General features: G+C 41.7%; 1 protein-coding gene across 2 annotated transcripts in view; it reads right to left on the bottom strand.

Annotated features, from left to right (window-relative positions):
* The window catches only part of neb (kinesin family member nebbish), a 213331-nt gene that overhangs the window by 26743 nt on the left and 170326 nt on the right, over positions 1-16262 (bottom strand). For both annotated transcript variants that reach the window (XM_083138418.1, XM_083138419.1), the window contains 4 exons: positions 15918-16169; positions 13389-13625; positions 12368-12503; positions 11749-11913 (listed from right to left, as the gene is read on the bottom strand). In XM_083138418.1, coding sequence (XP_082994544.1) covers positions 11749-11913; positions 12368-12503; positions 13389-13625; positions 15918-16169 — 790 coding nt within the window. The remainder of the gene's footprint in view (positions 1-11748; positions 11914-12367; positions 12504-13388; positions 13626-15917; positions 16170-16262) is intronic.

Genomic DNA, 16262 nt, shown 5'->3' with positions numbered 1-16262 from the left:
AATGAAATGATATATTGTATATTTAAAATATTTAATTTAAGGTGCAGATTTTACTTTACCATTTCACATACAGACTTGAAAAAAAGTAAACACAAGTTACAAATGTTATGGGATATACTATCTACGAAAAATTATTAATTGTAAATAATTTCGAACTCAAATTTAACTAATTCACTTCAAGTTATCATATCTTTAGATAATTTTCTGTCGTGTCAGATAGATTGTTCTGCAAAGGACACTAAGAAAGCAAACGTATTAAGAGAATTCAGTTTTATTTTTTACTCAACTTTATTTTCCTTCTCAATAAAAATAAAAGCTAAACTGTGAAAAAGTTGCCTCAGAGCATTTATAAATATGCTTAAATTAAATGGTATTTGTATTAATGAAAGTTGCAATTTCTCACATCTACAGAAAACAATTCATGCAGAATTCCCAGAATTCAAGGATTAAATTTAAAAAAAGTAATTAAATTTTCTTCATTAACAGGATTAAACATCTTGTATATGGTAAGTTGCAATATACCAAGAAATTCATCTTCAGCTCATTTACTCCTCCCCCCAACCTTTTCGTCTTTAGATGGCGGGATAAGGGATAAGCCCCTTCCGAAATCAAATTCTGGCTACTGGCCTGACCACCAGCAATCGAACCTTGAACCTTTCGATTGATTGATTAACTGAACTGGTGTTATAAGTCCACTTTATGCACAGTAAGGCTAATCGGGACTGGACCTACAGTTTAAAGTGAAATCCGAACAACTATGTGCCTCCATCGGGAATTGAACCTGGGCAGGTTGTTGAACCTGCTGAACCAAAGACAAGAGCATAATTATTTGAGCGTGTGGGAACTTTGTTTTATACAGTGCCATCATATATTGTTTTCCACACACAAATAAGATTAATTTTAAGAAATTAGACGTGTGCATATAATTTCTTATCGTCATCATTTCCCAAGTGAACAATCAGATGCCATAGAAGACTCGGGCCCACCCTTGAACTAAGAGATACCGGATTCGATTCCGGTATGAACTGTATAAATGAGATGCCTAGCTTGAACTCATTACACACACATTTCATATTTGCACTATTGCCAATACTTGTAAACCTGGTTCCAGAACTTTATATCTAAAACTACGGAAAAGGGTTTTATCTGCTTCTCAATTTTTTATAGCAAATTTACAAATCTAAAGGCTAATAACATTGTTCTTGGTGTATAAGCCATTAAGCTAATGGGGTCATTCTGCATTTAGTTTCCCGAATAATGGCTGTGTATTTTGCGAGAGTATATCCGTAGACTGTTGGGGGATACAGAAGAAAATGATGTTCCTTTCCAATTTATTCATTGATTGATTGAGTTGGTGTTTTAAGTCCACTTTATACACAGTAAGGCTAATCGGGACTGGTTCTACAGTGCAAAGTGGGATCCGAATCACTATGAGCATCCACCGTGTATCGAACCCGGAACCCCTTGATTACAAGGCGACGATGCTACCATGTGCCACCGAGGAGGACCTTGATCCTTTTCTTTCCGAGACTATATGAGGGCCAAAATGGCTAAGCAAAAATCAAAGAAGGTAAAAGGAAAAAGGAAACACTCACCGGACAGTAGAAAAATTCAAAATTTTCGCTAATTTCATAGCATCATCGGTGTGAGGAGAAAAAGACGGAACCGGAAGTTGGGGCACTGCAGAGTTGCCAGGTCCCCATCGAAGAAGAAGCGGTGCGTAGAACGAAAAAAAAACACTGTTTCGTCACCAGGCTCGTCGTAAACTGTGAGTGTGTGGGATGAGCTGGGAGGGAGGGTGGAAGGGATGGGATGGCTTGGGAGGGACGGTGAGTGAGGGATGGGCATTACTGGGTGGCCTTGTTCAAGCCAGGTGGAGTGGTTGCACTCATGGCCGATATATAGGCCCTCTCCCATCTCTTGCGAACGGAGGTGTTGGCTGGTTGGGATAGGAGATGGATAATCACTACCCGGAAGCAGTCGTTGAAACTGATGTTGTGGTGGTTGGTGTGGACGGCGACAGTGAAGTCCAGGTTGTGGGTGGAGGAGCGGTGGTTATTGATGCGGAGGTTGAGGGCCGTTGATGTTTCACCCAGTTAAAAATCACCACAGATGTAGCAGGTGAGGATGTAGATAAGGTTTGAGGCATGGCAGGTCTCTTTGGGATAGAGGGTAAATTTGCCAGTGGTCGTGTGCACCTGGAGGGTGTGAGAAGTGATGAGGATGGGGCAGGTCTTGAACCTGGGGCGGTTGCATTTATGAGCAGGGGGGTGTGGACCAGGATGTTTTGGAGGTTGGGGGGGGGGCGTTTGAAAACCACTCTGGGTTTGTTGGGAAATATATTTTTGGTTTCAGGATCACTGTGGAGAATTGGGAGAAGAGAGTGCAGTGTGTGCCTGATTTTGTTGAGGTGAGGATGATATTGGGTGATGAGTGCAGGTGGGTTGGTGGCAGCAGGTTTCTTGTGGTAGTGGTATGTGAGGCAGCTCGCGATATTTGCTTGGTGACCAGGATGGAGGGATATCCATGGTTAACCAGGGCCTGGTGTAGGCGGAGGTTATAATTCTGGTGGGAGGTGGGTGAAGTGTTCAGGCGCTGTCCCCTGAGGGCCAGAGAGAATGGAATGGCTTTTTTGGTGTGGAACGGGTGGGTTTTATGTGGATGGAGGTAGTCAGGTGTCCTCCCTCGATGTGCACGTCCTCATCCAGGAAGGTGATTTTAGGGAACGGAAGTGGTTAAGTTGGTCCAGGAAAGCTGACAAGGATGGTTCTCCATGTGTCCAGAGCATGAAGATGTCGTCGATGAAGCAGAGCCAGAGGAGGAGTTGGAGGGGTTGAGTAGGCAAAAACTGCTCAAGTTTGCCCATGAAGAGGTTTGCATAGGATGGGGCCGTCAAGCTTTTCAGACTGGCTGCACCCTTCCCCTTCCACTGCTGCCCAATTTCAGTCCCACACCAACATGCCCGCTATTACCCGACCTCCCTTTACCATCACCCACCTCTCCCACACCACCACAGACCCCCCTGAAAACCAAAACTGCACCCCCAGACATTGCACCTTGTGAAACAACCAGTCCACGGACAAACCCACCCCTACCAGATCTATGACCACCAATGACCCTAACCCACTCAAAAACAACCAGACTGTACTCAATTTATCCAGCCATAAACTGAGCACTGATGAAATAGCTGTTTTATCCAAAGGCCTGACCTTCTCCCCCACTTCCCCTCCAACCAATTCCGCCTACTTTTTGACATACACACATTTGCTCGCAACCTCCAATGGCAACATTTCTGAGCCAAAAATTCCTCACTCCAAACTACTACCAGTGAAACCCACCCGAGCCTCCTTCAATTTAGCCCCCTCTCCTCTCAAGATCCACCCCCCTGCCCACCAACCACCCCTTGGAAAGATACATCACTGCCATCATTTCCACCACCTGACAGCTCATTCTTAAATAACTTTCACAACCAACCTAACCTCAACCCCCCCAACAGAAAGCTCGCAGAGACCTCAGCAACAACCACAACATCAAAATCCTCCCAGCTGACAAGGGGTCCACCACGGTGGTCTTGAACTCTCAAGACTACCTGGCGGAAGCCAACCGCCAGCTGGCTGACCCCTCCACCTACAAACCCACAACAGTTGACCTATCCGCCGAACACCTCAACAAAATCCAGGACTTCATCCACACCCGCGGCCCCCCTGAAGGCCTGACAGCTCGTACCACCGCCATGTTAATACCCGACAATCCCTGCACCTTCTATCTATTGCCCAAAATCCACACACCTGGCAACCCTGGTAGACCCATTGCGTCCAGCTATAACTCACCCACAGAAAGAATCTCAGCCTTTGTTGACTCCCATATCCAGCCTCTTGTGAAAGCTCTGCCCTCCTACCTCCGTGACACCAACCACTTCCTCCAGAAAATCAGCACCCTTCCACCAATGCCCCCAAATATCATCCTTGCCACCATCGATGTCACTTCCCTCTACACCATCATACCTCACTCCCATGGCCTCCGCTCCATAGAATTCTATCTCAATAGCAGACCCAAACCTCACAACCCCAGCACCAACTTCCTGACCCACCTAGCCCACCTTGTCCTCACTTGTAACAACTTCACCTTTGAAAACCAAAATTTCCTACAGATCCGAGGTACAGCCATGGGTACCAGAATGGCCCCATCCTATGCAAACCTCTTCATGGGCAAACTTGAGCAAGAGTTTTTGGCTACTCAACCCCTCCTCTGGCTCTGCTTCATCGACGACATCTTCATGCTCTGGACACATGGAGAACCATCCTTGTCAGCTTTCCTGGACCAACTTAACCACTTCCGTTCCCTAAAATCACCTTCCTGGATGTGGACGTGCACATCGAGGGAGGACACCTGACTACCTCCATCCACATAAAACCCACCAACCACATGCAATACCTACACTTCTCCAGCTCCCACCCGTTCCACACCAAAAAAGCCATTCCATTCTCTCTGGCCCTCAGGGGACAGCGCCTGAACACTTCACCCACCTCCCACCAGAATTATAACCTCCGCCTACACCAGGCCCTGGTTGACCATGGATATCCCTCCATCCTGGTCACCAAGCAAATATCGCGAGCTGCCTCACATACCACTACCACCAAGAAACCTGCTGCCACCAACCCACCTGCACTCATCACCCAATATCATCCTCACCTCAACAAAATCAGGCACACACTGCACTCTCTTCTCCCAATTCTCCACAGTGATCCTGAAACCAAAAATATATTTCCCGACAAACCCAGTGGTTTTCAAACGCCCCCCTAACCTCCAAAACATCCTGGTCCACACCCCCCTGCTCATAAATGCAACCGCCCCAGTTGCAAGATCTGCCCCATCCTCATCACTTCTCACACCCTCCAGGTGCACACGACCACTGGCAAATTTACCCTCTATCCCAAAGAGACCTGCCATGCCTCAAACCTTATCTACATCCTCACCTGCTACATCTGTGGTGATTTTTAACTGGGTGAAACATCAACGGCCCTCAACCTCCGCATCAATAACCACCGCTCCTCCACCCACAACCTGGACTTCACTGTCGCCGTCCACACCAACCACCACAACATCAGTTTCAACGACTGCTTCCGGGTAGCGATTATCCATCTCCTACCCCAACCAGCCAACACCTCGGTTCGCAAGAGATGGGAGAGGGCCTATATATCGGCCATGAGTGCAACCACTCCACCTGGCTTGAACAAGGCCACCCAGTAATGCCCATCCCTCACCCACCTTCCCTCCCAAGCCATCCCATCCCTCCCAACCTCCCTCCCAGCTCATCCCACACACTCACAGTTTACAACGAGCCTGGTGACGAAACAGTGTTTTTTTTCGTTCTACGCACCGCTGCTTCTTCGATGGGGACCTGGTAACTCTGCAGTGCCCCAACTTCCGGTTCAGTCTTTTTCTCCTCACACCGATGATGCTATGAAATTAGCGAAAATTTTGAATTTTTCTACTATCCGATGAGTGTTTCCTTTTACCTTCTTTGATTTATATATATACATATACACAGGGGATAGACAAAAATATGGAAACACCTGCAGAAATGCACATTGCCTTTATTAATATGGAGTAGGACCACCTTTGGCATGCAGAACGGCCTGCAGTCGACGATTAATGGACAAATACAGGTTGCGTATGGTTGACAAAGGGACCATTCTTCCTCCAAAGCAGCTGCAAGTTGTTGTAGAGACGAGGGTGGTGGGTAGCAGGCTCGCACCTTGGTCTCCAAAACCCACCACAGGGCCTCAATAATATTGAGGTCTGGCGATTGTGGAGGTCATGGCATATGTGACACTTCATCTTCGTGCTCATCAAACCAGTCCTGGACGATGTGAGCTGTATGAACAGGGGCTCTGTCATCTTGAAACACGGCATCACCATCTGGGAACAAAGTTTGCACCATGGGATGCAGCTGGTCACTCAAAATGGTTACATAGTCCCTGGCAGTGACATGTCCATGCAGGGTGATGATGGGTCCGGCAGAAGACCAGGAGATCAAATCATCACTGAACCACCACCATGCTTCACTCTTGGTAACACACAGTCTGTATCGTACGCTTGTGCTGGCGTTCTCCACACGTACACTCGGACAGCAGTTGGAAACAATGTAAAGGATGACTCATCCGACCAGATTACAGTCTTCCACTGCTCCATTGTCCAGTTTTTATGGGCATTGCACCACTGTCTCCGTCTAGCAGCATGGTCAACAGGCATGAGTGGTTTGGGAATTGCAGATCTGCCATGAATATCCTGCTTGTGGAGTTCTCTTCTGACTGTTTTGATGCTAACAGGGTTTGTAAGCACTGTATTCAGCTCAGCAGTGACTTTTGGAGCCGTGGTGATGATCTGCTTGGTCACAATCCTACCCAGTGTGCATCTGTCTCTGTCACGCAACACACACTTGCGTCCACGCTGGTGCTTCGCTGATGCGGTTTTTCCGGAAGTCTCGTAGGCAGTCATGATCTACGAGACTGTGCCTCTTGATACACCAAACATTTCCGCTACTTTCGTCACGGAAGCTCCCACCATATGCGCACCCACAATTTGCCCTCTTTGAAACTCTCTCAGCTAGGACATGATTCACGATAACCTGCACGGACCGGTAACTGAACTGTCACTGGCCCATCTGTCAGGTTCGCCAGGGTGTATACCTCGCAGGAAGTGCCAGTGACCACAGTGCCACCTACCATTCAGATGCAAATCGTGTTTGAAATGGCTACCTGTTTTATACCAGGTGTTTCCATATTTTTGTCCACCCCCTGTATACACACACATCCATATATAATGTATGGATACAGTATAGGCCTATATGGTGTATAAATAGTTTGTTAATTTATAATAGTTTGATAGAAAAAAATCTTACGTTTGGGTCCCCCCGAAAGCGGCCCCGGCGCCTACCCAGCGTCGAATAACATGGGTACCTGGGGAAACCTGGGGGGTAAAGGCGGTCAGGGGCGTGGTGCTGATCACTTCACCCCCACTCACGGCCGGATAAAGAAAGTGTGGGGCGTTACCCCCACACCCCCTATACGCCTTCATGGCATGGTGCTAAGCACAGGGGAACACTTTACTTTTTACTTTTTACTTTACTTTACTTTACGTTTGGGTCCCCCCAAACTAATCAACCTAGCTACGTCCCTGCTGATTTCGCAAATTTTGAGTATTCTGAGTGTTATATCTCCTAACAGCATCAATATCCAAGTAATGTGCTATATCAGGTAGTTTGTCCTAATGGTGAGCTTCAATGCCCACTAAACATATCTTTGGGGCACTGTTGCTTAACCACAAGATATTAAGGGCCGAAAACAGGCAAAAACTGCATTTTGGACCATTTTTGTTGCTGCATAAAAATGGAAAGCAACAATGCCCAATCAAAACAATTGAATATATATAAGAAAACTGTCTTATATTAACAGTATATGAAAACAAAAGTTTGGTGTTGTTGCTTTCCAAACATACAGTACTGCAAATTTACTCAGGTTTCACTTTTCATGAAAAATGGAGCGTATGACCTTGAACTTCAACATTTTTTACAGGGGAGGGTAATTTTTTTCAGGGTCTCAATATTGCACAATATTGATTTCTCATAACCTACTTCAACATATAAAAAAATTAAGCCAAACAATTTCAAAATAATGGCTCTTAACACATTGGCGTCTCACGACGGGCATAGCCCACAGCGCACTTAAAGTCAATGTGGACGAACGACAGGCATAACCCATCCTGCAGTATGCAATCGCTTTGCCGATTATAGTCGGGACGCGCTAGCAAGCGGCGTGGGACCACCCACTCTGGTAGCGACGCGCTGTTGCCGGATTGACCTACTTCAGGAATCTCGCGAGCCCACAGAAACATGAGGAAGGCTGAACTACTGCAGCTCCTTATGTTACACAAACCCCAGTTCCCCATATATCGAATAGACAAGCTTGCAGAAGAAGCGGGACATACGGTGGTCCGTCTCCCGCCTTATCATTGTATGTACAATGCAATCGAACTTATTTGGGCACAGGTCAAGGGCTGGTAGCACAGAGGAACACTTTGCCACCTTTTACACCATCTAAAATTTTGCAATTGACAGAACAGGCTATCGGGGATGTGACAGCAGATAGGTGGCGTTCGGCTATAGAACACACAAGGAAGATTATTTCCGAAGCATGGGAAAAGGATGGAGTTGAAGAGCAGCAAATGGAGGATTTTGTAATTTCACTTGGGCGGGAAGACAACAGTGACAGTAGTAGTTCAGATGAAGATGTTCCTTTACCAACCAACAATGAAGATGATCTTGGGATAGCGCCACTGCAATGGTAGCCGGTAAGCAAAAACAACTGATTCTTTAACTACTACTTCTGTTCTTTCATTCATTTTTTTAATGTTTTTACATACAGGTAGCTCAAAGCATTAATAACACATGTACCATATGTATCATTAATGTTAAGGAAATCGAGCAATTGCCAAGCGTTTCATTGTAATTTATTGAACTCTGTATTGCCAGAGCCTGTATTCTCATATAGCTCCCAAATTATCTCACTTCACACACCCACATGTGCCTCCCCGATGGCACAGTGGTAGGGTAAGTGTTGTCGCCTTGTAATCAAGTAGTCCTGTGTTTGATACCCTGTCGAGGCACATAGTGGTTCGGATCCCACTTCCATCTGTATGTCCATTCCAGATTAGCCGTAGTGTGCATAAAGTGGACTTTAAAACACCAACTCAATCAATCAATTCACACACAATTGATTTGTTCTTGATAAATTCTTCTCTGTAATACAGTAACTCAGTTCTGTAAAATTCTGTTTTGGAGGTGAATTTTTGTAGGTTCCTCAAAATATAATTTAAAAATGTGTTAACGAAACGAAGTTGTACGTAATTTGTTTATACGTAATTTGCCATAATTTTCAAGAAATACATTTCATTTGTACGTTCTGAAGCTTCAACAATCACGGCGTGACAAAGAGGTGGCATGAAATCAAAGGAGAACGATTTGCCACAGTGTTGTTCATAACAGAAGACGCATTTTCTTTTGTTGGTAATTGTGATACGATAAAACATAAGTAAAAAGATGCCGGTTGCTGATGCTTGCAATGTACCATAATAAAAACACAACAAAGGTTCTTTCAGTGAAGGTTTTCGGTTGCTGTGTAGAGCAGGAAGATAAAATGTTTCATGCTTGCCAGAATGCCGGAGCTTGCCAACAGCTGACTAGCCTGTCCGTGTGTTTGTGCGAACGTGGCAACGTAGAAACCCCCCAGCCACATGGCAGCCAACGAGGAGACAGAATTTGGTCACGTTTTGCGTTCTGATTGCACGCCACTTCTTATCGCGTCCGTACAGTAACTATGGGCTATGTTCGTACTTCGTCTCATGTGCATGTTCATTCAAGCCGCTCTGTTGAAATTCCGACTGCTAGGTGACTCATGTGCTATTTTTATCTCGCACCTGCGACTGTTTGTATTTGGGTTGATGTACGTTTCATTATTTAGAATGGCGTCGTTAGATCCAGACTGCATAGCGGAAATTCCACCTCAGAGTTTGAAGTTAGCGACGATTTTGATGATGCAGATGAATTTGAAGATTTGGAAGGTAGGTTATATTCGTAATAATTAATTTGTTGACTATATAAACAGTGTTGCAAACTCTAGTATATTATGAATGAAGTGAGAAGAGGTAATTCTTATGGGTCTATTCATCTTGCCTCTTGCTTGATTCTCCTACATGCACTGATGTATTTTTAGTTTTTCCATTTATTATTTTGTATAGTGTATGTCAAATGAAAATGTATTTTATTTATTTAGTTTATTTATTTATTCATTTAATTTTTACAGATGACGCAGAACCAACTGATACATCATCTGGTCCTGTCCTGCAGCCACTTTTTCATACAAAAGCTAATTACCTGTAATTTGTAATTATTTTCTGTTATGTGCACATAAGAAGTATTCTTATGTAAGATTCAAAAGATGTATTGATAGTTTATGTAGTTAATTATTGAAATTTCCAGATTACGAACTTAAAATATCTCAATATTAACATTTGTTACAATGTTTTACTTTTTTTTTCACAAAACATTGCTGAAAAAAATATTCAAAAATGTCTGAAAATGAAAAGAAAATTTAACAAATTTTTGTTCATTGAAAAGAGGAAGTTTTGTAGATTTAAGAAATGTGTGGTAAATAAAAACAAATTAAAAATATTTTTTCTATGATTTTTTTAAAAACAACCAAAAACCGCAGGCCAGAGGTACAAATGCTGTATTATAAGGCCAGACCCGAATGTGTTAATGCAAGAAGTACTCTTTATTTGTCACAATGCTGAATTTTCCAGGGAAATCGACCTTTTCCCTTGATTTTCCCATTTGTTCTATCAAAGAGTGTATTACGAGCATGTACAGTAGGACTCTCAACCTTCATAAAATTTTGGTTGTAACATTTGTGTTGGAGATTGAGAATAAATTGATATCTTATCATCTACAAAGGCTGTCGCAGAGAAGGTGAGACAGATTTTTTCCTGGCTTGGCAACACTGCCTATGGTTTCGGCACTAGTCGCGTCGTGTAGGATGACTCATTCTGTTATTACATGTTGTGAAACCACGTTAGTGAGCAGCTGTGTTGATTTACGTGGAACGTGTTACGTTTACCTCTCCAGGTTTTTGTGTATAACATTGCTTTTCGCAATGAGAATTCAAGATGAAGAGCGACATGCCATAAAATTTTGTTGGTGTTTAGGGAAAAGTGCTGCGGAAACATATACAATGTTTCAACAGGCATATGCCGATCAAGACAGACTAGAGTAGAGCCACAGTGTACCGATGGCACAAGTTGTTCGAAGATGGGTGCGAATCAGGCGCTTTGCTTCCGCATCTTGGACAAAGACCGTCTGTAATTAACGAGACGCTAGTGAATACTGTTGCAGCAATTATTCGTGATTTTCAGGATTGCGCGATGAAGAGTAAAACAATAGAAATTTTCCCGCATACAGCATATAGCCCGGACCTTGCACCCTGCGACTTTTGGCTATTTTTACTTTTAAAGGCCACTTTATGTGTTCGTCATTTCATGACGAACAAAGAAGTGATCACCGCAGCGCAAGTTTTCTTCAGTTCGCTACCTGACGACGAATTTTCAAAGACATTCATAAAGTGGCAGGAGCGTATGGACGCTTGCTTAGCTGTCAATGGTGCCTATTTTGAAAAAGATGTACATGTATGGACGCTTGCTTAGCTGTCAATGGTGCCTATTTTGAAAAAGATGTACCTCTACTGATTCAGAATAAAAATTTTGTGGTTTGTAGTTTTTTTGTTTCATTTTTATGATTATTGGAGGGGTCCATGTACATGCTTGTCTTTTAACTGCTACACAGTCATGACTTTTTGATCTATTGTGCTCATTTTGGTTTCAATCTGCAGCTAATGAACCAAATTTTCACCCTAGTACATTTGCTTGCCAATGGAAGTCGCTGTTTTCCTATACAGGAATTAGTCTCATCTTCTCAGCGACAGACTTTGTACATGGTATTATAGAGTTATGAAAAGTATGGAGTTGGAAATATGAATGAATGTGAATAAATTCCCCGGCTGTAAATTAAAAGTTGCAACATGTCAGGTGTGCCTGATAGCACATGCACGGTGTTATCACCTCTTCCTGACAGTGTTGCCACTTGTAAATTTACAGCCCACGTATGAATATATATATACATAAAATAAATATTACCTGAAGAAACATTGACTGGTATGGTGTCAAAGTAATATCAAGTGCAGCATCTTGTTCTGCCAATTTTGTCCTCTCGATTTGCATTTCAGCCTCTAAAGCAATTTTCTGTGAATGTAATTCATCTTTCACCTTTTGAAGATTGGACAAGGCACTTTTCTGCTCCTCCTAAAAAGAAAAGACAATTAGAAAAGAATGGGAGAAGAAAAATGTGCAGCAATGAGAAAATGTAATGTGCACTCACCACATGGCATTTGTAAAGAGACTGCAGTGAAATTCACTTGGGTCTCATACAAACTGGATATTTAACTGCCTTTGTTACCGCATTTTTGCCAACTAAAAAGTGCAGATTATCGTGTTACTTGATTCAGATTCATAGAAGCATGAAATGCTATGTTGTAAGTTCACTAATTTTCATGTAAATTTTACAATGATACAAAGGAAATTACAGTATTTTTTTTTTTTACTTTAAACAATCCTTCAGCAATGTGCAATTAACAACAGAACTGGTTCTTATGAAAGTGCTATTGTAAGAAGTAAGTACTGTGATGCTCAAATTTATCAGAGGCACATCACCAGCAACAAGTTTGTTAATGGGTTTGTTGTTTGTCAATCATCTTACCAGTGTATGGCCCAACTGCTTAATGTGTTCCTCGTAGGCTGCTTGTTGCTGAAGCAGTTGAATTTCAGCCTCCTTCTTAGCCTGTTCCAATTCTTTCACTGCTTCCTGCTTTGCTTCTTGCAGCTCAGCTCGTAACCTACAAAGAAATATTATTTGGGACATAGTTTAAAGCTGATTAAGTATAAGCACTTTCCTAAGAACTGAGCCGACACCGATCTTTCAGTATCAACTGATACCAGTCATATACTTTTCCAGCATTATGGCATTTCTAAGGGTCTGGAAAAATGCCATGAATCACTTTCGTGGGGTTAAATTATCCTCGAAGTTATGCAAAATTAAAATTTTCCATTTATTTTGTGCCAAGATTGTGTGAAAAACTGTATTTTGTGATTACAAAACAGGTATTTTAATTTTCTGATGTAATTCTTGAATATTTAGAAGCAAAACTATAGTAAATTGATGCATATAACTGGAGTGGAATACTCATTCATCACTACTATTAATCAATATTTTGAACAATAGCAATAACACATACATCATAGAAACCAAAAGCAGCGAATGGTGAATGGTCACAAATAATCATCAAAATACAAAGATAATTTTTTAAAAGTATTTAATTTTTCTTTAAATCATGTTTCTACCATGAACAAAAAAAAATCATATCAAGACAGTTACTAACTTTCATCAGTTTGTTTCAGGAATGCTTTGGGCGTGAAAGATACTACATAATTTGTTTGTTAGCTCTAGTCGGGCCTCCCCGATGGTGCAGTGGTAGCGTCGTCACCTTGTAATGAAGGGGTCCCGGGTTCAATACCAAGTGGAGGCACGTAGTGGTTCGGATCTCACTTTAAACTGTATGTCCAGTCCCGATTAGCCTTACTGTGCATAAAGTGGACTTAAAACACCAAATCAACAACAAGTTAGCTCTAATCAAACAAACTTATGTCCTTTGCATCATTCTATATTTTCACACCCAATTTCTTTACTGCAGTATTATGCTTTCTAATCGCTAGAAGCTCACCTTTCCTCCTGTACTCTGAAGAGTTCCTGGCGGGCAAATTCAAAATCAATAGGTTGCGAATGAGGATTTACCACTATATTGTGTGGATTGTTGACTTTAAAATAATGATTGCCTCCAATGACAACCCTGTCCCCATGATTCAAGGCTGTAGGATTGACAACCATAATGCCATTCACAAATGTTTCAGCTTCTAAACTGGGATGTAGAGTTAGGTTCCTTCCTGAATTTTCAATTATGCTGAAAATAATGAAATACAAAACTTGAGTTAATCTACCATGAATCATGCCCACATACATCTCATGTTCTGCTTACTTTACACTCATATCTTTGAAATATTTTGCCATTTCAACTACAAATGCCTTGCAAATGTATAAGGGATGAAAGTTATGGACCAACAATGAAGTGTGAAAATTATTTCAGAAGGAGAGAATCAGAAATGACCACCACAATCACCTGATGAATTTGCATTTATATAGGATTACCAGATATCCTCTTTTTCCCCATACATGCAGGTTGGTATTTTAAGGGGGGATGGGGACGAATTTCCCCCTCTGGATACTTGTGTCCCCCTCTCTGCTTGATAAATTTTATCCCTGGGGGGAATGATATTTTGGGGGGGAAACAAGAAATTATTGGTTATTTAGTTACTTTTTCCCATTTTGCCATCAGTTGCAATACTTTTCTGTCAGAGATGACTGGAAGCTCCATTTGGCAAACACAAATGTGGCCTCAAGTGCTGCTCTATTCCTGGAACTGACAAACAAGTGGCCAGGGTCGAAGACCACCTCCCCCTTCCTCTTTTCTTTGTCCATGGAATTTGGCAGGAAGATGCCACCGCAATGAATGTGAAAGTTTCAAATGAGTTGTTACATGACTCAAAATTGTCACCACAGAATGTCTGTATTTGTGAGGAATAATTGTACACGAAGATAGCCTACATGGAATTTTTGATGCGAGCGCAATAGCCCTTTACGAAGTCATTTTTTTAAAAGAAGAGTGCTCTTTTATTGTTTTTGATCAAAGAGCTAGATTTCTTTGTGAAGCTAGAATGTTAGTGAAATAAGTGATCATTAAGAGTTCCACACACTACAATATCAGGAAGCTGCATCCAAAACGAACTAAATCTGATAAAGCTGGTGGCAGTGAAGACTGTGTTGATCAAAGGATCACTTCTGAAAATTTGCAAGTGCATCTAAACAAGAAGGCAGTAGTAGTCAAGTGGCGAGTTCCTTTCGATTGTTGATTGCCTGTGAAAAATTTAATGAATGGAAAATTACAGGGCCATGTCTTGAAGTATCTAGTGATGAAGTTACACATACATAAGCTTTCAACACCACTGAATTAAAACACATGGCGAGGTGGAAGGTGATATTCTTTGTTGGAAATATTTTTCGGTTTCAGCATGCATTAAGTTGGTAGTTTTGTAATTTTGCAGCAAGCTAAACAAATTATTAAATATTAAATAATGACTAAAGATACAGAAGAATCGATATTGAATTAATTCTCTTGATCAGTTCCGTAACGATTGATCATGAAATTACGTATACAATGATGGTACATATATAGTTGTGGTAATCAAGGAGTAACTTGGCGTAGGCACTTACCTATCTAACAAATTTTCAGAATTAAGAAGCTAATGGTACTTGTGTTAAGCTCCTGTGACCTGAGAAGCAAGTTAATGAGTAATTTTTATGATTTCACAAATGTAATAGTAATTTAGCAAAGTAGTCTTTGGTGCTATATTTATGTGGTATAAAACTTTTGATTCTGCCCTCACCCAAAGTTATGCTCAAGTTCAATTCAGTTCCCCAAAAGTTAGGTCCCCGACTAGATTTCTGGAGGTGGGTGTTAAAATCTCACCTTAAAAATTGTAGGCCCAGTCCCGGTTAGCTGTTCTGATCATGAAGTCGACTTGGCCTTTTCTTTCTGTTAAGATACAAATTTAAATCGGCAATTTTTCAGCAAATATGTTTTGTTCAAAGTTTTTTTTTTTAATATATATATATAGTTGAGTCACAAATCCAAGTGTGGAGTGACCCCATTTACCATTAAAATTGTTGAGATATCCCCTTCCCCCTGCACCCCTCTCCTCTAGAGGCAACAAAGGTATATACGCACACACCATTATCTGATGCTGCCTCTAGACAGTCAGTAGAATTTCCCCCCTCTGGAAATTTCTTAAATACCACACTGCATACATGTTTTTTTAAAGTGCATATTCTCCAAGTATAACTTTACATGCACAAGTTTAAAACAACTCAACAAAGCATGGTTTGTTCTGGCAAATAAATCCTCCAGTTTTGAATTTACCAGGATAAAACCAGTAATGTAATGCAAATAATAAGTACTGTTACAATAATGCATGTAATTTCTGTAACTCCCTACTAGTACAAATACCAAAAAGTAACATATTAATAACAAAAGCAACACATTGTCAAGTACCGTATTAAATTACTCCCCACCTCCAGTAGGAACTTTTCAATGAGTATATGAGAATAAGAATGAGAATTTAGGTCTTTTTATACTTACCAATGTTCATCTGCAACAAGTGGGCCCCACAACAGAATCTCTGGGCCATCTCCTTTTACATGTTTGCCCCTTACATGGACTTTGCCCTCTGGAAGAACATACAACAAAGTCCCAGAAAATGTCGGATCATCTGCAAGGTTCACCAAACATGGCTGACTCTCATCCAATTTAACAGCAACCCCACATTTCTTCAGAAACTGAAATTTGGCAGATTTACATTTTTCAGCTTCTTCCAATCTATCAGCCCATGATCTGAAATAAATATGTATCACACTTAAGTATTAATGTGACATGGGATCTAAATTTTATCAGTACTGATAAAGTAGCAATATAAAATAGTAAAAC

This window comes from Lepisma saccharinum, chromosome 1, assembly GCF_977018435.1.
Source record: "Lepisma saccharinum chromosome 1, izLepSacc3.1, whole genome shotgun sequence".
NCBI classification, from domain to species: Eukaryota; Metazoa; Arthropoda; class Insecta; order Zygentoma; family Lepismatidae; genus Lepisma; species Lepisma saccharinum.
The sequence above is the reverse complement of the archived record's forward strand: the minus strand, read 5'-3'. Positions and strand labels throughout refer to the sequence as shown.